Consider the following 26585-nt stretch of genomic DNA (forward strand, 5'->3'; position numbering starts at 1 on the left):
TACAAATGGAAACTTGAAACAATAACCTTACAAAAATGAAAGCACTTACAAATCAACTAAGAAAAAATATTTTTGCAATTTTGTAATCTGATATTCTTTAAAAGTACATCATTAAGTTGGGTAAACCGTAACAAAAATGTACTACATTATAAATTGGAACTATCTGTAAAAATTGCATAAAGAAAATTTACCTTTTTTGTATACAAGACAAACTGAGATCTAATGCAAGCCTTGATAATGTAAGGAAATGCTTAAAACCAGATTTAAATATGTTAATTTCAATCCATAACTGCTTTTGGCTAGCCATGTACGCACTAGGGCACTGGCATATGATTTCCTACTTTGATCTTCCTCCATTTTTCTAGACTGTCTGAGATTTCAGTCAAATAACTAAAGAAATTCTATTTCAAAAGCCTCACAGGAACATTGATTTGCCTGCAAAGCGAAGGTTTAAACTTAGAAGCATCCTAAAATTTTTAAATATGAAGTTCTGACACAGATTTCATTAAGTTAAGACAAATGTACAAAGAAATGGACAACAATAAAAAGAAAAACAAGAAAAAACAATACTGAGCCTGAATACAATAGATTACTGAAGATAACAAGAATGAGTATTATTTTGCATATGCACTGCACAGTCCAACAAGAAGAAAGAAGGATATGAGAAAGCAAACTTGCAGACACGAGACTTAATGCTGCATACTGCCATTCCATGTCATCAACTCAACAGCTATATCCTACCAATACTTCTACTGTATTTAAGCTCTAATAAATCAGAAATCCTCTGACAATGTAATATTTTTGACTAGACCTTTTGTAGTTTGTTCTTGGGAGGTAAAGTCTCGGTCATTAATTTGATGTTCATGCTCTCCTACACTGCTTTTTATATGTGTTTTAGATGACAGAAGAGGAACCATATGCTTTGGCAACAAAATAGAAAAGCAAGTAATCTTGAAATAGATAACTACCTTGGTAAATACTATTAATTTTTTTAAGATATCTGACCTTATGTTCTGTACCCTGCCCAACCAAAAAAAGCCCCTACAAATATTTTTAGGAGATGGAGAAATCGACGAGGCTGCACTTCTGTTCCATCCAGATAGGAAAGTGGTACAGAAACATTTACCAAAATGCAGTTTTGCCACAGTGAGAATGTTTGTCACTTCTGTTTGTTCTATATTATTGAAGTCATACGCTAAACAAAAATTCTGAAGAGGCTCCCATTTATTTCCTCCTACCACTCAAGTAAACTGGTATCTGGATACCACTATGAAACTAAATGTTGAGTCTGCTAATACTTACTGTAGTACTTTAATCATAATTGCCATCACACTGCTGCTACCTTAGCTGTGAAGTTACAGAAGACAGCAGGAGGCACAATTCTATTATATTCCCAGAAACTAACGCTTCCCAAAAAATACTGGAAATCCCAACATGCAACAGAGGTCTCAGTCAAAGCTATCTTGTGGTTTCACATAGGGTACAGAACATTTCAAAATGTCTTCCCATCTTCTCTCGTCCCTTTGCAAAGTTGTAGGTATAGATTGCAGTTACTATGGACTTACTTCAATGGGCCACTTGAACTAAAGATTTCACTGCGACTCAGTTCTGAAATCCCATTTCCAAGGAAAACTTTGACTCCTTCAAATTCTTTGGCTCCTCTTTTACATTTCCCTTCAATATCTGAATACACTGAGACCAGATCACCAGCTTTCATAACTGCGCAAAGAAGAACGGAAATTTTGAGATTAATGTTATACTTCACAAGACAGTCGTGACCAAATAATTTAGGATTTTCAGTAGAATACTTACTTGAACTCCTATATCATAGCAAAACTTAAACTTTCTTAATGTAATCAGAGAAGATTAACTGATATTGGGCTTGAAAGTGTACATGGTGAACGATGGCTACCAAATGACTAGAGCTATTGAGAGACACAAGGTTACAAATCAGACAGCGTGTCTTGTTTTTTAAAAGGCTAGACAAATCCCACTTTATTTATTTTATCACCACTTGGTCACCTGTAAGTTTTAAGCACACTCTTCAGGATTCAGTCCTCTGTGTGTGCTCCAAGCATGCAAATACATCAAATGACACTGGTTCACACTTACTGTACAAAGACAGCAATACTAAATTTGTCTAATGACCTCTCAATAGCTAGGTAGAACATAGCTATTGCTACTTTTTCTCTAACTATTCCTTTGACACAAGTGATGACATATTCTTGTTGAAACAATTTTTCTGGTGTGGCTCTCCTCCCTCAAAGGCAACTGCTGTTCTCAGTAATTCTCTAAAAGAGCTTTACATCTCCAATTAAAACCCTCCAGATCAGTAAAGTATGTAAATATACACCAGACTCTAGAAGTGTAGTCTTAGGGACTTAAAAGACTTTCTGAGCTAGAACAAAAATAGATGGAAAAGGAGGATGGTTTAGGTGATTTTGCAGAATAGTGAGCAAGCTCTATGCACTGACTGGCTGAAAAATATGCTTAAAAATAAAGGCCTACGCTGACAGCAATAAACAATTTTCCAAAATTACATTTCTGACGTGTCTGACTGGCTGCAGCAACTGGCTGATATGACAAGTAAGACTAATGACAGTTCAGCTTCCCAAGAATTCTTTGAATTGTATTTAGAAATCTTTTTTCCCATTTTCAAGTGGCCTTCTGAATATGCACAAATGCCCTGGGATTCTTAAATGGTAATATTTGTTCAGTAGCCACTAAACATTTCTTTTTTTGGATAGCTTCTTTTTACACAATGTGACAGAAAACATTATGTGATAGCCTACTGTTATTGTCTGCTTAAACTTCACTGAACAAAAACTTGCAGCAATTTAACTCTTCCATCAAGCATATTTGCCAATGATTTTTTGCAGTATTCAAACATAAGGGATTTTATTTCACTCTCTGCTGACAATCGTCCTTTCAAAATGGATTAGTACTGTGTACAGTTCTCAAGCTTTTTGTAGCTTATACTGGCATTCCATAAACATAAAGCTTAGAGTTTGATTACATAAATTAAACTCAAAGCCCCCTGATAATTAGTTTACCCTCATTTAGGTTGCAAGTTCAGTGATTAAATGTGTGTTTTTGCTGTACTCTTTTTTCCCCTAGTTAGACCATCTGTGCTTAATACAGCCTTATTATATTTGGCCTCAAGTGGGTAGCATGCCCTTTTATTTTATTTTACTATCTGCAATTCCCCTGAAGTATTCCTAAAGTTTTATAGTATCTTTTATTTTCTTTGAATTGATATTGCACACATAATTACATGCAGCAATTATGATAAATCACTAGTTGACTCAAAGAGGGATTTGAATATTTATGAGGTTGTCTAAATAAGCAGTTTCAACAACTGCTATGGCAATATACTTATTTCATTATCAAATCCTAGATTGAAAAACATTCCTGTTCAGTGAATTGGACTTAAACACATGCTTAAAACTTCTTGAAGGTTTTTTCCTGAAAGGCAATGAAGTTAAGTGTCTAGATAAATGTTTTCCTGACTCACTTTGTTTAATAATAAGAACCATGATGATTAGTAGATCTGAGGTGATTCATCCAAAATTATACTGGTTTCACATAAAGTTAATTTGGCCTTTAAATAAAAAATAAATAGGCTGCTGAACACTAAGCATGTATGTGTAGATTTTTTTATCTTGTCTCACAAGCATTGAAACAAAAATTTTCATTTCTTAAGAATCTGACATTAACATTGAAGATTTTTCTCATCAATAGAAAAAAACCTTTTTACTAGATCTCTCATATACAAACAATATCAAATGAATTGCCAATGGATTAAAAAAAAAGAAAATCTGTTTTTTTAGATCTGTAACTTAGAATCTGACAGGATCATGAAGGCAAGTGCCTTTGTGATTGAATGAAGAAATAACACATCTGGAAATAGTATCTATTAAATAATCACATACATCCAGTTACCATCCAGGTGTGTCTGTTGTGGCATTCCTTTTATTCTTTTTTTTTGTGTGTTTGTGACAAGACTGGAAAGTGGCAAACTTCTGTGAGTTTATTCTACTGAACATCCATATTAAAAGTTACAGTATTCAGTAGTAAATAAACTCTTAAAAAGCCAGGTTTTACTTTGAACATGCTCTTTAAAAAGATTTTCAAATGAAAACAAGAAACTGAAATCCTTGAGAACTAATACTTCATCTAGGAATTACAAATGGAAAAAGGAACTTAAAACAGGCCAGGTGAGAAATAATTACATACAATTTATCACAAGTATAATGCAAAAATAGTGGAAATCTCAAAACAAAGCCAGAAAAAATTTAAAAAATATATTTACCATAAATTACAACTATAAGCTTAATTTCAGGTGTGAATAGAAAAAAAATTAATGTCACTATTTATTGGAAATTGTCATCAAAGGGTGGCATTTTTTCCATCCTCTTTACAACTTAACTGGGTGTATTTAGAGAACTCTTACATCTTGAGGTAGATATGATCCCAGGGACATAAACATGTGCTCCTCGAAGTACTGCATATCCACAGTGGGCTCCAACAATGACTTCAGATGAATGTTTTTTTAAATCTCGCCTAAAAATACAAAATGTAGCTCAGTTTTTAAAAAACAAAAAAAAAGTATACTGAAAAAAAACAAATACCCCCCAGGTGAAGTCTAGTTCATAAATACTGTTTTTGTCACAATGTAATAGAAAAAATAGTTAACTATCATATATTACATTTAGAAGATTTCTTTTAGTCCCAGAGGAATCAAAGAAAAGAATCAAGAAGGAAACCAGTCCTCAAAATAAAGCAGGTTGTGACACATTCTGCCACTATTATGAACCTGACAGAGGAATACCAATAAATTATACTGGGATGGAGAAATAATCCTCTATCCCTTTCTAGGCCAGATGATTGTACAGTGATTTTTTGTGTTTAACAATTGCAAAGTACTTCTATAATAAATGTATAACCAGGTGCAAGGAACTTTGCCAGTAAGAATTGTGAAGATGACAGTTACTTGAACTTATTAAAGTGTAAACATGTTTTAATACAAAAAGAACAGAATGTTCAGAAAAAGGTGCTACAAAAGAGAATTAAAAGAATGAATGAAGAATAAATAAAAGCATTAAATGCTATTTTAGAGTGCGCAGCATTTACAAACTAGCACTACTTGTTACCAGTCTCTACCTAATCATGATATAAACTGAATCTGAAGTATGTTAGTCTTCATTATGAACAAGATACTTTAAATAAAATGTCCACCAGTGAATTCAATAAAACAATGAAGAAACTCTGTAGAGGCAGACACAGATGCAACATGAGAAATATCCAAACATAGCTTAAGAATGAAGAATGAATAGTCATTTTGTAGGGGATAAAATTGACTCAGGAATCCTCTCAGCATTATTGATCCAGTCTCCCTAAGTCTTGCTCTGGACTTGGTTCCAGTGGAAGAAACCCCTGCCTGTATTTAGCTATAGTTCTATATTCCACCTCAAAAGTTTAGTTCTTCTGTCTGCCACCTACCTGGCTTTCCAGAGAGGATGTATTTATGTTACATTTTCCCTACAAGAAGTTCATCTCATAAATAAGGAGAGAACTCTTATGTTTTCTTACATCTTTTAAGGACTAAAACTCTGACCTAGTTAGGATACGGACTGTCCACTAGGTCTCAATATAAATGAAGTTGTGCTTCATTATAGTGAGTTAGTTATCATAACTGTTTAACAAGAAGTCTATAAGTAAAATATGTGTTATGACATTTTAAGGCTAAAGACCAAAAATTTCAAACCTGGGTCCAATGACAGGAATTAATAAGACGTCCTGGAGTTTCGGGTGCTCAAGAACTGGAACACACAGTCCTTTAAATTGCTGTTTCATTAAAAAACATAATTATTAAGCAATACTAAAAAACCTAGTATTTAAGTACTTAATTAGACTGAAAACTATTTTTCCATTCATAATTTATAGCTGTAGAGTACAAAAAACAAATGTAATGAAAACAGTTAAGACAGGTTGGGAAATAGAGTGTAAGGAGAAACTCCATATTAAAAATACTGGTGTAAAAGACTCATTAATTTAATAAATTGAGAAATACCAAAGCTGCAAAGGGATTCACTGAGAACTGACTTCATGGAGTGGGACAGTGTTCTGACACTCACAACCTTACCACTGGTTTTTGCTTTCTTCTGGAAGAAGGTTGTGTCAAGTTGTCATCAGATCACAGTAACACCACCAGAGAAGCTTGGGTCTAATCTGTGTTATCTTTTTGATGTTATTAATTATAAACCACAGTTTAACTCTACTTACGTGTTGCCTGTCTTACTTAATATGCCAGGTTGGTAATACTTTTTATCTTTTTTTTCAGCTTAACTTTGATTGGGTACTGAGAGCTGAGTTGTGCATATAGTTGAAAAAAATGACAGCTTGCCATATTAAAACTGTTCCTGGACTTTAAAAAGATGCTGTCTTCTCGCCTGAGCCTTCTAAAATATAACCTTAAAACATGCAAAACCATAAATTAGTTTGCATCTGATAAATAAGTATTTTCTCTTAAGAAAGAAAACAATCCATGAGCATAATTTTGTTAAAAATGTAGTTTCATTTTCTAATATAACCTCAATTCAAAATACAAAAATTTTATGAAAAGCCAGTCTTAATTCAGTTTTCAGCAAAGCATTTTCCCTTGAAGTAAAATATCATACTGCAATACCCATTTCCAGATTTCTACAATCAAGCTAAAATTAGCATAACTCATTACCGTTCCAGCCAGCAGAATACTGTCAACTGCCTCTGCATCACAGAAATGTCTTGGCTCCTGTCACGCAATAGTTCCCTGCACACCCACTAGCATTAATAAGCTACTTAAAGAAGAACTGGATCTTTTTAGACAGAGTGAAAACCTAGGGTAGAGTTTCAAAATAATCTACTTCTTAAAAATAATGGCTAACACATTATCAGATAAATAAATGTTTAATTAAGGTAAGTAAAAATCCAGAAAATCATATAAATATTAAAAACAGGTTAAAAAAAGAAAATACAGCAGCTGCAGGGCATCACTCTGGATCTAGTTTCTAAAACATACAGATTTTCTCACTTTCCTAAACAGTTTGTGCAATAAGACATACAGCCATTCTCCTTTAATTTTAAATGAAAGTGTTCTAAACATGCTGAACACAGCATACTGAACTACAGTTTTTACCTCTTTCTACCATGTTCTCTAGACTTATGATGCCTTTACAGTATTTACTACAGTAGTACCCCAATCCTATCTAAGGTCTGGATCTGCCATATGAAAAATAGTTGTCTTTTTCCCTCTCTTATTGCCTTTCTCGGACCTGTTAGATGAGGAATACTGCTAGACAATTTTCATTTAACATTTAATGCTGACAGGAAATCAATATGATTGCATAATGTTAATACTAGTGGACATGTATTAAGTTAAGGAATAGTTTCCAATAATGAAAAGCTCTCATAATCAGGCAAAAGATGAAATATCCTGTTATTTTTCCTCTAACAAAGAAAGTGCACAAACCTTCTGGATCTCTTCAAACAGCAATTTTTTCATATGTTTCACTGAGGCCAAGTGGGTATTAACTCTAACAGTTGTGAAACCTGGTGGATGAGATAGATGACTTAACAGAGATTGATATTTACTCTCCGCCTTCTGTGTACCTAAAGCAGTGATAAGCTGAAAGTGAAAGAAGAGATTTTATATTAAAGAGATTCACGGAGCAGCCTCTTTCTCAGTACAAAAAAAGCACTGAATAAACATTTTGTAGAAATGAAGGAATATGGTTGTGTGGTGTGCAATAGTGAGGAATGTCTATGTCTGGAGGCCTAATTCCAGTGAAAACCTCATAAATTTCTTGAAAAGTACTTGTTGGAAAAACAAGTTGCATTAGCAAGATCATTGTAAGCAGGCTGCAGCAAGTACCAAAAGTAACTGCTAGCGAGGTCTGCGATACTGTACAAAGAACAGTCCTAAGGAGATGGAAGAGTAGATTCAAAACCATGAATAACTCTTATCGCGATATACAAAAACATCATTTTTGTGTCCTTTAACATTAGGAAATCATAGATTGTCTATAGTATTTTTGGCTCTACGCTGGGGTAAAGGAGTATTTCTTGTCAATATTACGTGGTTAATAAGTGGTTAATTTTCTCTGTGATCATTCTTCAGTAGGATCCAAAACTGAAGTCTCAGATTTATGCTAAGTTTAGTTTAAGTATTTTTATGTTACTTTGAGCCAACGGGCATAAAGAATAATTTTACATTTTAAATAGAACTATATATAAAAAATCTGTGTCTAATGTGAAGACAATACCTTATTGTAAGGTATTAAAGTCACATAAAGTATTAAATCAAAGGACTATTAACAGTGTCCAATTAGTGAATATTTGTTGATGATTACTAGCATCTATTTCACATACCTCATTATTTCTGAACACTTTGGTGAGATACTCTTCAACTTCATGTTGGAAAGAGATTTTGGGGAAAAAAGACATCTTCCTTTAGTTTTTAAAATCTGCTGGTAAAGAACTGAAATAAGCAAAATATTTTCGTAGTGGTTTTTATCATATTATGTAAGTTTATAAATGTAACATAAGGATGTACCACAAACTAAGCTGCAGTTTCTGATTCTTCTGTTTTAATAATGCAATTTTACTGTGCTCAAAATTCCAATTAGTGCTCAAGATATGACTGTAACACTACTATTAATTACATTTCAGAACATGTTCATTAACATGTTTAGCATTTCCAATGAGGTTACTGGTATCATTGCTGTCACATCCTTCCCAGCCATACCTTCCAAGGCTACTGTATCAGTTTGAAATGTGAAGAAAGTGTCACCACCTCTAAATCCTGTCCTGTTAAAGTTCCCCTACCTATCCTTGGGGAGAACTTGCTGTTTAGTCCTAGAATTCACTCACAAATGCTCCTCACAGAATTTAGCTTTGACTCTTCTAAGTCCCATCTTTGAAATTCTTATTCTATTATATCATCATATCTGTTCATTTTTAGAGATAATCTTCTAATTCTTCCCTGTCAGATTTCTTTTTCTCAAGCTTAACTTCTTAGGTTTTCTCCATAGTTCAAATTATCCAAACTTCATAACGGGGGAACATGTGCATGACTGTGGACAATGATTTTTATTTTTTCCATATATACTTACAAATTAAAGAAGGACTAGAAGTAACAGTTTTCTCTTGAGTCTGTGTTTAATTCACAGTAGGAATAATGAAGCATTAATGCAACAGAAGCTCTGCTGATCCTTACTGAAAATCTTCACACTGTCTGGTGAAAGATTGCATGGTTAAAAGGTACAGGAAGTTTCCAGATGTTGCTTTAATTCCTTCTGCAAAGCATAAAGTCCCTATTGTAGCTCAGCCCTGATGCAGATTTTATTCTTTGTAATTATTCTCTGTTTACTTTTCTCTGTAGGTAATAAAATACAGTTATCTTCCCAAATTGTATCTGCCCACCTCTATATTGCCTGTATTTTGAAAGATTATATACACTTCAGTCTGAAATGAGACTTCCTAAAAAATTAATAGTTTGTTTACACCAACTTAAATAGAGGAAAAGTGAGAACACCCCCCCATCAGTGAGGTTTATTCCATCCATAACAAGGAAATTTGAATACTGAAGTACTACATTTTCACTGTATTAAACATACTCGGAGAAAATACCTCAGAAAGTTTGGTACTTGTTCTATTTGAGTAAGAGGCTATTTGTCACTTTTATCATACAAAATCCCTCAAAAATATCTTTTTTTGATATTTCAGATTCAGTTGAAGTTGTAATGCTGGAAGAATGTTATGTTTTTTAGATTTAACTTTCAAGCCCAGACAAAGGCAACTTTCAGTTTCACGGGTAGGAGTTTCAAAGCCTTATTCCCAACATTACCAGCCTTTGAAAAAAAGAACCTGTAATAGAATTAATGAACTTCTTTTTAGAATCCAACAAAAGGCCTGAAAGAATTTACCTTGATATTTCTAATATATCTAATAGTACTACAATAGTTCATATTGCAACCAAAATTACCGAAGTTCAGTTTTAACATTTCAGACTATGTGACATATCATGCCTCTGAGCTGTTGTCCTAGGATGCCTACATTACTGGGGGGGGGGGGGGGATAATCACAAAAAAAACCCTATATGGCTCACATTTGGAAAGTTTTTTCTTCAGAAGCATAATAAACTAGCATCTAAAAAAATCCCATACTTGAGAATTTTTTAAAGAAATGGAATCCTGAAAAGAATCAAACAGGCATTTGAAAACTTTATGAGCCCTACAAGTCACTTCAGTATTAACATTATGAATGTATCTTTTTAGGATGTTAAATGGGTATTTTATGACAACAGCAGAATCCCACAGAATGATTGAGGTGATCTCACAATTACAGTTACTTCTTCATGGAAAACCAACCACTGATCTGACAGCATGTTGGCAACAGGACTTGTTTCTTCCTTATTTTTAAAATGTGACTGAATGCTACCATGAAACATGAGCCAGTAGGTGGTCAAAACCAAAACCTCTCTTGGTCAAAAACACTGCATACAAAGGGCAGAACCGCAATAAAGTTCCCTAAATGTGTTATCAAAGGGAAGCTAGTCCCATGATACAAAATAACAAGACAACTATGTCAACAGTGCAGAATGTCTATGGTTACAACTTTTTTATTTTAGTATGAAATTTCTAATGTGCTAGAAACCACTATCCTTCTAAACAGGATGTCAAGTTTATTACAATGCCTGCAATATAATGAGGGCCAACAGAAAAACAAGAATAAAACCAAGGAGATTTCACTTCTCCCTGTGTAGACAGAGTAGACGTCACGCAGAAGCAAGATGCTAAATCTGTGCTTTTAACCACAGTTAATGAATGTTTTAGGAAGTCAAGGAACACATAACAGGAGAAGTTAAGACTTGACCCTGACTAGTTCATAGGGCCTGGTACAAAATGTTACTGCAGAAGAGCTGCTCTGTCACAGAGCAACTGTAAGGCATGTGGGCTCAACACATGCATTCAAATGACAAATACAAGAAACCCACTATCATTGTGCTTAGTTCAGGGAAAGGAACAACACACAATGACAGGCAATTCCTTGGTTAAAAACAGCAGTCAAAAGAATAAAACCATTGTAAGCAGCCTGGAAATTTTAAAACCACACAACCTGCAGCTTCAGCTCTGTGTGTATGTCCTTTCAGTGCTCATTAATCTCAGAAAAGATACAAAATGTAGCTTAGAAAGGTTCAGGGAAAGGTGATGACCTATAGATCGGGAATGGCTGTCAAATAAGTAAAGACTAAACAGTTTTCAATCTTCCAGGCTGGGGAACATAGTTGAGGGGTGCAGGATAAAAGCTTATAAATTCAGATGTGGCAGGAAGAAAGGCTGATGAGGAAGACTGTCCAGTGCCTCTTCAAACACAAGAGTCAGACTTCAAACAGAACTAGCAGGAGGCAGGTTCGAAACTAAAGAGAGGTATTTTTTTCCACAGACCTGCTGTGCAGTACACCTTGCCCCAGGAAAGGCTTGACGGACTTCAGAAGAGAGCCCTTGAGGGAGCATCAACCCCTGCTCACCGCCTCCTTACGGATTTCCCCGTGCCTCTGTCGGGAGCTGCTGGGGGGGGGGGGACGGGACGGGGGGGACGCGACGCCGGACCAGGGCTTTGATCTAAGAACGCACGTAAGCACTGCGAGCTGTCACACGTAGCCAGCACCCAGAGATGCCGAGCAAGATTTAATTTTCAACCCCCCTCTGCCCACCCCGTCCCACACGAGGAAAAAGCCAGTCGGCTCGTTGCTGTGGGGAACGGAATTGGGGGCTCCCTCCTTTACTCCCCCACCCGCCCTGTCGTTCACAACACCAAGTGCGTGGGGGGGGGTGGGGGGTGGGCACAGCTCCTCGCAGCCTCCCTGAGGCCCTGCGCGGCACCTCAAGCCAGGCCCAGGGGCACCCGGGAGGCGGCGCGCCTCAGCGGGACGCTCCGCCACCGCCCCCTCAGCCCCCGCGAACGCCGCAGGAAACACAGGCCTGCCCCGGACCCAGGAAGCCACGGGAAGGGCGGAGCACGCAGGTGCCGGGCCGGGCCGCGTCCCACGCTGCCCCGGCGGCGCGCAGACCCCCCGACACGCCGCCATGTCCCCACCTACCGCCGCGAGCCAGGCCTGTCCCTCCTCCTCCGGGGCAGCGGCAGGAAGTCCCACCTCTGCTGCCCCCGGGGATTGGTCGGAGGCCGACGGGGCGGTGCCGGCTCGGCTGTTACTATGGGAGCCAGACACGCCGCAGCGCTCTGCCGCTGGGCGTCAACGTGGCCGCCCGGCCCCCGGCGGGACCCGCCCCCAGTGCACGGGAAGGGCGGCCGCAGGAGTTTCCCCCGCAGGTAGAGCCCGCAGCGCTGGGCGGGGGGTGTCGCAACGTCCTTCTCCCTCCCCGGGGTTTCGAGGTCTGTGTCTCGGAAGGGCCGTCCGCATGGCTGCCGGCAGCTGCCCGCGGCGGGCGGCGGGTCCCTGCGTTACGGGGCAGCAGCGAGTCTGCGACGCTGCAGTAGCTCAGGCCACAAGTTCAGTACGCAACGCCGGTATGTAAAGAAACTAATTTGGCAAAACGTTGCTGACAGCGGGCTTTTTGTTTTGTTTTGGTTTTCTCTCGCAGAAGCGAGCCTAAATGCTGCCGAGTGGATTAAAATAACAGGCTTTGTATTTCCAGCCCTCCCGCGCGGAAGTGCCTGCGGATTCCTTCGCTAAGGAGGAGCAGGGTCCGTGCTCTTCCACCGACCATGCCGGGTGAAAAAAGCGGGGTACCCGTTCAGGAGGTCCCGGTGCAAGAACCCGTAGCACAGCACTGAAAACGAGCCCCTGGTTTCAAAGGCTTTACTATGCAGGAAAGAACGGAGTGCCCCGAAAACCACAAGCCCTACCGTAACGAAGGCCGTGGACCGGCCACAGCACCGCCCGGTGACGGGAAAAGGACGCAGCCGGCGCAGACCAGCAACGCTCGCGCTGCAGAGCCGACCGCCGCGGCCGGGGCTGCTTCTCCCCCGGGCGGGGGGGGATAAGCACACCCCGCGGGACGGCTCCCTCCTCCCCGGCCGCGCTAGACCCCAGACCCCTCGGCTCTCCACCAGCCCTAGGAAAAGCCCGGCCTCTCCCCACGGCTCGCCTCAGAGAGACGCTGCCGCGACGGCCGCTCGCTCCCGCCGTGGGCGTACGTGATGACGCGCGGAGCGGCGCGGCGCGACAGCCGTGTAGGCGTTGGGGCGGCCCCTCGCGCCGTGCGGCCGTTGGCCGGCGGGGCGGGGCGGCGCCGTGTGCCCGCCCCCCCTCGCCCCCCTCCCGGCCGCTGCCCCCGGGCCGCTGCGGGCTGCGTCCGCCCGAAGGGAGCCGCGGAGCCGCCGCCGCCTGGCTGAGCGCTGGGTGCCCTGGGGACTCGGCGGGAAGCCGAGGCCAGGCATGGGCCTGCTCTTCGCCAAGCTGTGGAGTCTCTTCGGTAGCCAAGGTGGGCGCGGGGGCCCGAGCCGGCCGCGGGGCGGTGGGGCGGGCGGCGCGCCGGTGGTGAGGAGGGGGCGAGTGGAGCCCGCGGGGCTGAGGGGGGCGGCGGGCAGCCGTCGGAGGCCGGGGGCCTGCTCTGGTCGCCGGGCTTCCCCTGAGGGCGCACCCAGGCAAAAGTTGGGCTTTTCTTTGTGCGGCGCCTCGAGCGCTGGTTCCGCGGCGCCTCATGCTCGGAGTCGCTTTGTTTCTGCTGCGGAGGTGGTCCCCTCCTCTCCCCCTTCCTCCCTGGCCGCTCGGAACACTTCGTTGATCCCGGGCAGCCCTGCGAGCGGTGTGCTCCCGAGCTGGCATAGGGGTGAATGCTGCTGCTGCTGCCTCTCAGTGTTTTTTCGCCGTTGCAGGGACTGAAGCTTTGACGGACGATACAGGTCTTGTTTGTCTTGGCAGACCCCCCGTTTTTAAGTCGGGGTCTGCTATTAAAACGATGCTATTTTTATCTTTAGTATCAAGAAGAAAACACCAAACTTGGGTTGGGGCATTTGAGGTGAAGATCTGCTTGTGTTTTGGCAAAGGTGCTAGTTAAATACAGTTAGTGACCCAAGAAAATCACTTCTCGAGCCAAGAATAAAAGGATTGTTAAGGGGATAGCTTTCCCTTCTCTCCTACCTAGTGCACCCAGCCCCACAGTAGTGGCTCATGCTCTAATCCAGAGTTCAAACCTTGTGGCTGCCACCACCTTTACCTCAGACAGTTATCATAAAAACAGAAAATTATTTTTTATTTATTTATTTTAATGAATATTGCTTACCTAGCTTGCTTAGGTTAGAAAATAAAATGGTCAAGGAATTTATCATTTGTATTGATTTTCCTTGAGGCCCTGAGTTTGGAGCAGGCAACCTGATGTTAATATTATTGTTCTCTCATCAGGTTTCAAATGCACGCTTCATTCCCACTTTAAAGTTACTAAAAATGTAGCTCAGCTTTTTTGTGCAACACTGTTGCCAGTACAATTTTGCAGATTTGGCGAGGCAGGTACACCTGGTGTCCCTTTAATAGCCTTGTCACTGTCGGTGCACATAACCCATTCTAATTCTGTAAATACCAGAGCAAAGTCTCTGTGTGTGTATGTATTAACATCTGTGTATCAAACTGTCTTTTAATGGGATGGGAGTGGGAGGGAGATCCAGACCATTTATCTTTCCCCCGCATACACTATCCTACCACATCGTACCTGAAGTCTTCTAACAGAGTCTTCTGAATTTGCTTTTGATTTGAAGATTCTTATTTTTCTGAACTGGAAAACCCATTTGATAAGATTCAAGGTTTCTCCTATTGTCCAGAAAACTGTTAAGTACTGTCTTGGTTTTCATTAAATACTGCAATCTGTGACTCCTTTCCTTCCGTGAAGGACTCCAAAGAGACGTCTATAAGCGGAGAACTGACCAGGAGGTAACTTCTGGCGGCTTTTAGTGTTGGTCTATATGGTACCTTACAATGTCAGCATTTATCTTCAGGAAGGAAGGAAGAGGTGCAGTTTTGTTGTTTTGGTTTCTTTTCTTTTTTTTTTTTTTTTTTTGTTACTATGTGACAACATTAGATTACATTGATTCAATTTCATTAGTGGAAAACATGTTGTCTTTGCTACTGTATATTAATTCCTGAAAGTTACTCTTCATGTATTTAAAATGTTAATGAAAATTAGTATCACAGTTAAGATAGCTGAGGCACTACCATGGAATACTTACCATTTAGCTTTTATCCCAATAAGAGGCTTCTGGGGTGTATTCTGATCTTGTTTTGTTGCTGGGGTTCTTTGTGGTTTGGGTTGGGTTTTTTCACCCCCTCTTATTGTGGTGACCGTAGAGAAGAAAGTGAGTTTCTTTTCATGGTTAAAATTGAAATTCCACTCTAGAAAACTCTCTTCAAACATAAATTTTTGACCCATCTAGTAGGAAATTATTCTCTAGTTACATGACTATTTTCCTATAAATAATATTATTAATAATAATAAAGAGTAGTAGTAAGTTGGTTTGGGTTGCTCTTCTAGTTATATCAAATCTAGACAATTTCTCGGAGAATCCATAGGCTGTCCAATGAAACTGCTTGTTGAGCAGACTGGCAAAGTAGTTTACACAATGATTTTTACTATCTAGAGGGAATATGCCAAAGATGCAAATACACCCCGATGTGTGTGGAGCATGTCATCAGTTCATCATGGCTAGTGTGGGTTGTGCTGATAGTCTGAAGCACTTGATACTGGCAAAATGAAAGGTTAAACAAAGCAAAGATTTAGAAAGTGCCATCTGTTTTCCATCAAGTAGAGCATGGGGGAGGAGGTGTGCCTAAGTGCTAGAAGATAAGAACAGGAAATCATTGGCATTTCACTCAAGTATTAATTATGCACTGCAGTTTTGCTTTACATAAATGTGAATAATAATAGCTGAGCTGAAAATGCCAAATCTGAAAGGTATTAGATCAATAATTTTTAGCCGATGTTAAAGAAATATCTACTGGTTAGCTAATACCGTTAACTCACAGGAAGAAAATACATTGGTAGCCTTCTGAAAAAACACACATCTTAAGATAACTAACATCTTAAAATAAGGCCCATATGTTTTGTGCCTCAGGGTTCAGTGAAGTTAAAGTGTGTGATGCATGGAAAATTGAGTTCATTCAGAGTGACTTCTGCCTGGCAGGAAAACCTTGTAATCAAGGTACCTTAGATCCTACTAAAGCACTGAATGTCACTTTATTAATTTACACATCTTCTCTTTACTGCTCTTGCAATTTGATTCTCTTAGCCTCCTTTCCAATGGTAAGGATGAAGTACTGGAAGGAAGGTCAAGAGACACAACCTAATCTGTTTTTAAAGACATTCAGCAATAAGTGTCTGTTGACTAATGTTATCTATTGACCTCTTCCAGTAGCATTTCTTACTATTTGTATTCAGCTGTTTTAGCCCTATGACTTGGGTAACATCTGTGTGTTCCTACCAGGGAGTTGAATCTGTCTGTTCTGTTTCAGCTCACTGTACAAGCAGCAGAAATTGTTCCAGTTGGTTCAGCCCATTTTGATTATGGTTAGCCCGTTTTGGCAAACCCAGACTGGCTCAATGGTGGAAAATGTAATGGTTAAAATAGTGTTGTGTGGCTTTGACCTGTGATGGGAACTTTTGGAAGGGGAAAGCCTTTAGCTCTTTTTCTTCCTACCCTGGCAGAATGCACTTGGTTTTCCATTGCAGTGCACCATCTACTCTCCAAATCTGGTATGTGGGATTATGGAACAAGAAAAGCTACAGTGCAGAGGAGTTTAAGGAAACTGGGTGATGCCTGTGCTGATCTGTGAGTCAATGACTAATGAAAGAGATGAAGGCTAACAGTCTCTGCCTTGAGCACAGTCCATCTGGGAATATCTGTTTAGTTTTGTGGATGTGTTTGGAAGGGTTCATTTCCAGTTTGAGTTTGGCAGTAGTCTTTAAACAGTGGCTGTTTCTGTTTGGGTGGTGGTGGTGGTAGTGGTCAAAACTGTTCCAGGGCCTTATTTAATGTTGTTGTTTTCTGGTCTCTGTTTTTCAGCTCTCAATATATATTGTCTCTCAATTGAGTAGTAATTGAATGATGTGAACTGAAATAGAGATACTTATAAGAGAAACAATTGGCTTGAAAATAGATTTTTGTCTTTTTTTCTAAGTGACTTAGTGATGGCTTCCTGATTCTTTTTCCTTGTTTTTGAAATTGACAAAAAACATTGCCCGAGTATTGTTTTCATTTAAAATATTATGCCCTGCAGCTGTTTAAAGTCTAGTTATAAAGTGTCATAAGTTCAGAATGAACTTACACTTATTTTGAAAATAAATAAAAGTATGTTTAAAAAATAAAAACAGTATTAAAAAATGACCTGCTTAAGCTATGATTCAGTACTCAAATGGCACAGTCTTCTAAGCAGCGTGTCATAATACGAATAAATGGTGGAGCAACTAACTTATAGCCTGTGTTAACACATAGCTGAATAAAACTTGCTTGACTTACCATTCCATCAATACTATCAAGATTGCCCTTAATGAAACTATAAGGAAAAAACAGAAGTGAATGTCAGCAACCCTGATAAAGGCAACTCTGACAATTGTCAATACCTTATTCCTTTATGTGTGTGTGGTTGACAGAGTTCTTTAAGAAGTTCACAAATCTGGTTTTTTGGGGTTTTTTTGAATGATAGTCATTCAGATTCTTCCAGGTTGCTCTGAATAAATGCTATAGGTGTTAAAAAACTGCCATAAGAAAAATAATGATAAGCTCTAAGTCAAGGTGGTTAAACTTCTGTAACTCCCCAGTTTACTTCACTTGGCCTTGCTGACATTTCCCAGGCTGTGCAGTCAGGTTAGCAGAGACCATTATCTGCAAAACCAAATGGATTTTGGTTCCAGTGACTACTAAAGGCTACTTTCTTGTAAAGAAGTCTGGAAATACAAGATGTATTTAAGCAGTTCTTCTGGGCTTAAAAGAAGATTCTAAGACAGCTTTTAGTGTGCAGAATTAATCCTCGTATTGAAATGTCTTTGAACTTCAGTAAAATGCTATTCGTCCTGCCTCCTCTTTAGCAAACTTCTATCTGCATTCTGTCTTCAGCCTTAAAGCCTCCAAGATTGTTATTCTTTGGAACTGGATGTGGGTTTTGTGTTTCACAGCCTGAACAGTATAGGTACCCTTTCCAATATTCATTTCTTTTTTCAGATATGTTGGAAATGAGCCTTGCTCATCATTAAAGTATTTAGAATTTTTTTTTATTTTTCATTTTTGCAAATTAGAAAGAGGAAAGGGCAAAATTGTGAGAATTGAATCTTCAGTTTTGGTTCTTTTTACCACAGAGGAGTATAGAAGAATATGTGAAGAAAAGGGCATATTATGTCTTCCTTCTAACATCTGCAGGAAGATCATTTTCACTGTCCTATTATTTTGTTATACTAGACTGCCAGAGATTTTTTTAACAATACTGTATGCTTTTTTTTTTTTTAAAAAAACAGTCCACCAGGAATTGTTGACATAAAAGAATTCTTTAGATTCTTTTAAGCAGTAGTCTAATACTGTCTTTTTTCCCCCCTGTGTATGCCTACTTTTTCTACTTCTTTTTTTTTTTCCCTCTTTCTACCTGATTTATAAAGCCTCTGCTCTGGCAACTCTGTTACGTTTTTTTCTTCTTCCCTTGCCAAGAACATGGTGGACTGTGAAGATGTTCATGAATACAACCCAAACTGAGTTTGAATAATATCCAGTGAAAGGGAGAAACTTGGGTTAGTCTGTAAGTACAGAACACAAATATGAGCATAAATTGCTGCCTATGGTTTGCTCTGTAATTGTCCTTTCTCTTAAATGTAGCATCTGTCTTCTACTAGTTGCTCTTGTAAACAAGTACTCATCTTGCTAAAATTTTGTTCTGTCTTAGTTTGGCAATTTTTAGTTCACACGTTTTCCCTCTAACGCACATACACAAGTAAAAATTCTGTGATCTAACCAATCTAAACAGAAATTCAACTTTTAAATATGTTTGCAAGTGAAGAGTTTTCCATTACCATGGATGACAATTCCGGAAGCAACTGCCATTAATAAAAGGTGGAAACTGCTATTTGTATGAGATACTGATGCTTTCGTCATATTCTTTTCATCCCCAAATCAACATTAATTAATACTTGTGTGATTGTTTGTTGTTTGTGCTTATCCAGTTACTGTATAAAATACTATTTGACTACGGAGTAACACAGATAAGCTGTGCTTTTTTTTCCCAATTAGTGTTGTACCATGCACGTTTCAGAGGCTTTCAAAAACAGTTATCTCAATGGAGTTTTTTTTTTCATCACTTTAAGGAGTGTGTTATTGTTTCATCCGACATTTTTCTCATTCATTCCTAAGTAAGACACTGTATTCTGATGTGAAGGTGGGAAAGAGCAATGTAATGCCTGACTGTAATTCCTTTTCTTTTTTTCTATGAAAATAACTCAAACAGAATGTTGCAAAAGTAGAGTCATCTTCTTCCAGGCAATAGTTGACAACATGGCTGTTTTGAAAACAACAGAAGGGTATTTCTGTGTTTGAACTTTGAAAGCCCTTTAAACTTAACTGAATTTGAAAAAGAGATGGACAGTCTAGCTATGTGTCATGGTTTATTAAGAGTTGAAAGCAGAGAGGATTTCATATCACTTATGTATGGACAAAGGTTATTAATTACTGGTGCTGCTGCTTATGGGGCTAAAAGAATTACTGGATTTAAGGCCAGGAAAAGTTCTTCCCTTAGAACATGATGGCAGGTTGCAGTAGTAGGGGAACTGATACAAGGAAAAACCTTTCAACATTTATTAGGGCCATAGGTTAAATAGATTTAACAAAACCCAAAACAACAAAAACAAAACCCCAACACACTTTAATTCTTCGTTAGCCCACCCACTTGCAGGCAAAAATACACCAACTTGATATTTATGATTGATCTTCTGACCTTTTAGTAATTTGTTATATAAATCTTATAGATCGAATGTGGTATTTTAGAAGAAATCTTTAGGCTGTGAACCATGTTTTGCTTTGGAATAAGTGCCCTAGAATTTTAAATATTACCCCTTCAAAAGTGAGCCTGTTCACAGACTTTTTATGCAAGTTTACTTCTAGCATCCATTTGTAAATTCTCTGCTCTCAAGTGATTTGCTTTTTTTGTCAGTAAGCAGATCAGTATCTTCTAACTTCACACATGTATCAAGAGAACCACCATTCTAACTGGCTGTGCTGCTGTATTTGAAATTCTAAGAAGGGTTAACTACAGAGAAGAATATAAGTTCTGGGGGGTTTTGTTGGTTTTGTTTGGCTTTGGCTTTGTTTCCCCTGTGCCTGGAAAAATAACATTGCAGCATTTGGAAGATCACCATTCTATAAGCTGGACTTCCCAGCAGGTTGAGGGAGGTGGTCATTTCCTTCTACACAGCACTGGTGAGGCATCACCTGGAGTAGTGTGTCCAGTTCCAGGCTCCTCAGTACAGGAGAGACACAGACATGCTGGAGAGAGTCCAGCAACAGCCCACGAGGATGATGAAGGGACTGGAGCATCTCACATATGAGAAAAGGCTGAGAGAGCCGGAACTGTTTTGCCTGGAGAAGAGAAGGCTCAGAGGGGGGATCTTGTCAATGTGTATAAAAACCTGAAAGGACGGTACAAAGAGGACAGACCCAGGCTCGTCTCGGTGGTGCCCAGTGACAGGACCAGAGGCAATGGGCACAAACTGAAACACAGGAGGTTCCCTCTGAACACTTTTTCACTGTGAAGGTGACTGAGCAGTAGCACAGGCTGCCCAGGGAGGTTGTAGAGTCTCCATCCTTGCAGATAATCAAAAGCTGTCTGGACGTGGTCCTGAGCAACTGGGTCTAGGTGGCCCTGGTTGAGCAGGGGGATTGGACCAGATGACCTCCAAAAGTGTCTTCCAACCTCAACCATTCTGTCATTCTGTGAATTTTCAGTTTAGAAATTGCAACGTTGGAATTTGTGATCTATTAAAAATACATCTTTCTCTTAGTTTTTACTGTGCGAATGATGGTGATCCCTTAACAAGTGGTTATTATTGAGCCTTAAATATTAGGCTAACATTTTGTGCAGTCTTTGGATGTTTGGTGATGTTCTTAAGATCATACGCTGCTATGAGTTACATTTTTTCATTGTACTTCTCTTTCTAAAACTAGATTTTTTTTTCAATGAAGTAACCATATTAATAACCATTCCTTTATGAAGACTTCCAGTACTGAATTTTCCTAAAACTGTAGTCTCAAGAGAAGATGAGGCTTTGTGGACTTTTTTTCTGTCCTGAAGTCACCAGTATTCTGTGTAAGCTATTGAAATAAGACAAACAAGCAGTTGCTTTCTTCAGTAAGGAAAAATGATTAACCAAAATTATAATTATTGCTGTTTTGACTAATTTATTCTTGTCTTTTTTGTGTATATGCAGAGCACAAAGTAATCATAGTGGGACTTGATAACGCTGGAAAGACTACTATTCTTTACCAATTGTAAGTATATGAACTATTTTGTTTTTCTGTTTACATTTTAGTATTTGTCACTGTTTAATCATTGAAAATTCAGCTTTGCAAACTCGCAGATCTGTAGGATCACAGTTTGTACATTAGTGGTATTAGTTGTTCTAAACAGAGTAAATATTTAAATGGTAAGTGAAGGAACTTCAGTGTTTTAAAACTGAACTGTAAATTGAGTAACAGAATTGTACCTACAAATACAAAGTAAACTGCACATTCTTTTGCCATCAAAGCCTATCTTTATTTGCAAGCATAGAAATAATCCTGTCGCCCAGAACCGCAGAGAAGAAAGTGATTTTTAAATTAATGGATATTCCAGCCACTCTGCAAAAATCCATAAATGTTTCCAAATGTTTACTGATTCCAGTGTCTAAAATTTATGATGGAGGATTCCTCAGAATAGTATTTCGTCTTGCCTGGGTCCTATCTTAAGCATTTTCAATAGCATCATTGCACCCAAATCTTGCCAGCATTACAAGAATATCTATGATAAATTCAAGAACATTGTCAGGAGCATAATTACTATTGTAACTGTGGAAAAGGAGGAGGGTGTAACCAAATTACTATGCATATATTTGGATACAAAGGGAGCAGGGGATGTTTTCCAAACAACCTTTTTTCTAAAGCACTTTTGACAAAGCTTAAAGGTAGAACTGAAATTTTTAGCTATGTAACCAAACAGTCCTTTGGAATTTGTTTTAATATTGAATTACTAAATTGAGTGCTCTGAAAGTTATATTCTGATTTAAATTTTGCACAGTTTAGTGTTCCCCTTATTTGGGATCTTTAGAATAGTGTCTTCTACTTTGAAACAAGTGTATTTTAAGTATCTGTTGAAGAGTGCCCTTTAAAAAGAGAAGCCTCTTAAAACACAGATGCTTATCCATTTGTTAGAAGCCTTTTATATGCTTATTTTTTGTTGCTCATGTCTTTAAGCATTTCTACAGTCTGCTACAAAAGCACACTAGAACTTCATCAGCCACAGTTTTTAATCCAAATTCAGACTGAACTAATCTTTTTACTAAAGAACTGCTCTTAAATATTTGCTTAATTTCTAAAAAAATTCAAATGTATAGCTCTTTGAAATATGCCTAGTTTTTTAATCTTTTTTTATTAGTGTTACACATATTTACTTTTCCTACAACAAATTTGTTGTAATTGAGCTGTGACAAGCCTTGTGGATTTTACTGGCTGGTCTTTATGGTGTGATATTGTTTTCTTTAGCTTAATGAATGAAGTGGTTCATACTTCTCCAACCATAGGAAGCAATGTAGAAGAAATAGTGGTGAAAAACACTCATTTCTTAATGTGGGATATTGGAGGACAAGAATCATTACGGTCATCATGGAATACCTATTATTCAAACACAGAGGTATGAGAAGCTGCTTCGAAGTCTGCAAATTCAATAAGTTTTTTTGAAATTATATTTATTTATTAGGAATGTCAGTAGATTTTTATAAAGATTGCAGCTGTATTGTTTTAAAATCTCTTTGAGGAAGAACAAACCCCAGAAGTATGAGGTATGTCTGATATGCAGCAATTTTCTGGTAATATTGGAAGTATTTTTCTTGTATACTTTAATGTTGTTTGATCTGTGGTATAAACTGTGAAGTTAGACTTTTTTCCTAGACAATCAAATGGTATCAAAATACATTTCAGATCAAATGGGTTTTCTGCATGTTTTTTCAAGTAGATTTAAAAAGAAAATTTTGCAGTGTACTTTGCAAATTTGATGTGGATTTGCAGTGGTTAACCTAACTTCTGTACATCTAGTCTGAATGTTTTTGAGGTAATGATAATTAAGGATGAAGAATGAGACTTTCTCTAGGCAGCGGTATTTAGAAAGCTCATCAGCTTGTGGCTTTTATCCAAAGGATAAAGGAAAGTCTAGCTGTGCAGTACTCATGAGGTACTGGTAAAGCTGCCATTGCTGGAAAGATTGGAGTAGAACTCGGCAACACTTGTCTTTGGGGGTTTGTTTTTTATGCCAGTCTTTTTGATGCCAAAAGGTTATCAATGCAACATGCACATAAAATCTCTGTAGCCTCACTTTGAGACTTCTGCATTGATGATGTAAAAGATTTTAGACTTCATTTCTTATCATTTCTACTAAAAGCAGAGACCTCTTGTAGATGTTACATAAGCATTCCATCATCCTGTAGAATGAGGTTTTCTGTCCTATGTCCCCCTTTAGAAAGGGGAGATTAGAGTAATCCACCCCAGATGTTCAGAAATTTTTTGTCTACTGAAAGCCTGGTGATGACATCTCAACCTTCATCTCTAGTATTTTAAACTTATTTTTAATTTTATCTAGAAAAGTATGGCTACATCTAAGACACGTACATGTGAGGGTGAAGATACTTCTGCCAGCATTATGTGGTACAATAACAATAAATTCTTGACTTTTGTCCATTGAGCATCTTTGATTTTGGAATTTGGGGAGATGCATGTATTGGTTCTTCTTTTGATTCTTTTGGGATGTTCTTCATCATATTCTGGCTAGTAAGTGCTTGAAATCCAGCGCTTGCTAGCACTTGGAAAGAACAACTTTCCCTTTACTTAGAAGCTTTGTCTGCTGGAAACAGTTGAGGAAGAAAAGGGGTCTGTTTACTATGCTAATCCTAGCCTCCCTGATATGAATAATTCCTTTACTGTTCCTTCTCATCTGCTAGACATTGCAAAGTCACAGAAGCATTAAATTGACTTAGTTTTTCATACTTTGTGGTCATTTTCAACAGGTAATGAATCTCCTTAATTTTATAAGGCAAAGCGATTTGGAGCATATGTTGGAGAATTACAGCGGTGACTTCTAATCCGACTTTTTTTGTTACCATCTCTGTTTTCTCCCTTTCATTATCTGTAAATTGAAGCAATCTAAACAAAATCTTTGGGTTAATGTAAAAATCCCACAAATTAGCTTTTCAGTGCATACCTGTCCTAATTAGTTTCAACTTGACATGGCTAATTCTGCCATTCTGTTTTAAGAGTCAGATAGTATTCTTACAGAGAGGATGTTGAGACAGGCTTACTGACACAAGATTTGGGGGGAGAGGAAAGGGGAGGAAGCTCTCATGGTTAAGCTATTGGGGGTGGGGGCAAACAAAGAGAGCTAGATAAAACAGAAAAGGGATGGAAAGTATTCCCATCTGGGAAGAGAAGTGATGGAGTCCCTCAGATGAATGTGATCTCCTTGGTTTCCTCTCCAGTGTAGCATGTGTTCCCTGTAATTCTTTTTTTTTTTTTTTCTTTTTAAAATACTATCTGTATAATTTTAATCAGAACGTGCTTGATTTCCCTACTTATTGTTCCCACCTATGATGCTGTTAGCGCTGCTTGTAGCACACACTCTGGGCAAGGCAAGTGTGGAACACTGATCAGTTGTTACGGTTTGTGTACACATACTAATTGTGTAATGCTTACAAGAGTTTACTTGAGTATTACCTACTGTGTGAATGCCATGTCTTTTTCCTGTCCAGTGTAAGGCTGTAAATAGAAGGTACAAAACAAGGGGCAGAAAGAGTGGGTCAAAAGAGGGTAATTTTCATACCAGTGACAATTGCTTCCCATGGCAGACCTGATGTACCAGACCTAGCAGTGTCCTAGGATTCAGAAGTACATGGCCATGAGAGTAGTGTGCCTGGCAGAAGCAGTAAGGGTAAAATCACTGCTATAGCCTTCTCCAGGTGCCTAGGTGGAAGGGTGCAAAGTTGTAAGTGAGAGGCCAACTGCACAGCCCCTTTGCATTACAAAGGTTAAGGTGTTATGCAACAACATAATGCTAAGCCCTATAGGTACATAGCTTTCTGAGGTCTGATGTGCTACTTTGAAATAACATTTCTTAAGCCTTGTAAGATGATGCGGAATTGCTAAAAATGCTTCTTTCAAATTAGGGAATTTCAATTTCAGTTTTATAGTTTTCTAAGTATGCAAGTAGTAGTGGACAGTAATAGGTGTTTTCATTGATAACTAACAAGTTTGTCATCCACATTTTAAATGTACTCCACTATCTGTAGGTGCTTTTGGTACCTACATCACTATTTTGCTTATGATGGAGGGCCTGAAAATTCACCAAGGAGATTTAACTGTAGTACTTGACAGTGGATCTTAATAACAGTACTGAAATGTGCAAGCACAGTCTTCTTTTTTTTTTTTTAATTGTAATCTTCATGTGTGATTCCCAGGGACCTAGCAAAAACCTGTAACAATAAAACTCTTGTTCTATTTTCTAGTGTGCTCTGAAAGTCTGTCTCTCTTATATAGGAAGACTTGTGGTAGTCGTCTCTTGAAAACGTGCTTTCTGTAATTTATACGTTGTACTTACATACTGTACTATTGTTTTTTTCCCCTAGTTCATCATTCTTGTTGTTGACAGCATTGATAGAGAGCGACTTTCCATTACAAAAGAAGAACTTTATAGAATGCTGGCTCATGAGGTATGGTGGGGAGTTGGGATAATAGTTTTCTTTTGTTGTGAACAGTCAAATAACATTACATGCTTCCTATGTTAGCAAAAATTATACCATCACAAAAAAATTTGAGCCTAAATGTGCGTGCATGTTGGTCACATTTTAAAACCATGTAAATTTATAAATAAACAGGAAAATTATTATGAAGCAGTCTTCTAATAGAGCTTGCTTGATTGTAATCAAATCACTCTTTACTTTGCAAATATTGAACTTGTAAAATACCCAGTTAAATTAAGAAGTTTAAGGTATTACTGTTCACCACCACTATCTCTCTTCTTTCATTTAAATGGCTAAAATGTCAATGAACTCTTTTTTTTAAAAAAAATTATTTTTTTATTTTAGGAAGTAGGCAATTCCATTTCTCTCTTGTTTGTTTTAATCTGGTTCCTTAAAATTAAGGAGCATATCTAATACTATGGATAAATTAGTTTCAGTTCAGTTTCCTTCTGGATATTTTTTTTGGTAGTTTTATTATTATATGTTGTATTGAGGACTGTTCAACGTTGGGTCAACTCCCTCAAACATCCTAAACTGACATCTACATTGGATTAGCTAAAGTACATGAAAACCTTCTGTGATCAC

General features: G+C 38.4%; 2 protein-coding genes across 16 annotated transcripts in view; one reads left to right on the forward strand and one right to left on the reverse strand.

The window, feature by feature from the left end:
• The window catches only part of NSUN6 (NOP2/Sun RNA methyltransferase 6), a 27205-nt gene extending 12359 nt beyond the window's left edge, over positions 1–14846 (reverse strand). For 3 of the 13 annotated variants that reach the window (XM_030009963.1, XM_030009975.1, XM_030009974.1), the window contains exons 1-5: positions 8410–12136; positions 7511–7666; positions 5768–5847; positions 4454–4563; positions 1566–1719 (exon numbers count right to left, since the gene is read on the reverse strand). In XM_030009963.1, the coding sequence (XP_029865823.1) occupies positions 1566–1719; positions 4454–4563; positions 5768–5847; positions 7511–7666; positions 8410–8484 (575 nt within the window). In that variant the 5' untranslated portion in view covers positions 8485–12136. The other 10 variants (XM_030009970.2, XM_041122077.1, XM_030009969.2 and 7 more) reach the window with 10 other exon arrangements.
• Positions 13264–26585, forward strand: part of ARL5B (ADP ribosylation factor like GTPase 5B) — a 22358-nt gene continuing 9036 nt past the window's right edge. The window contains exons 1-4 of one of the 3 annotated variants that reach the window (XM_030009978.2): positions 13264–13487; positions 21453–21513; positions 22762–22909; positions 25887–25970. In XM_030009978.2, the coding sequence (XP_029865838.1) occupies positions 13442–13487; positions 21453–21513; positions 22762–22909; positions 25887–25970 (339 nt within the window). In that variant the 5' untranslated portion in view covers positions 13264–13441. Of the gene's footprint in view, positions 13488–18515; positions 18776–21452; positions 21514–22761; positions 22910–25886; positions 25971–26585 lie in introns of those variants that run through there. The other 2 variants (XM_030009976.2, XM_041122079.1) reach the window with 2 other exon arrangements.

The sequence above is a fragment of the Aquila chrysaetos genome, chromosome 3 (genome assembly GCF_900496995.4).
Source record: "Aquila chrysaetos chrysaetos chromosome 3, bAquChr1.4, whole genome shotgun sequence".
In the NCBI taxonomy this organism is placed as follows: Eukaryota; Metazoa; Chordata; class Aves; order Accipitriformes; family Accipitridae; genus Aquila; species Aquila chrysaetos.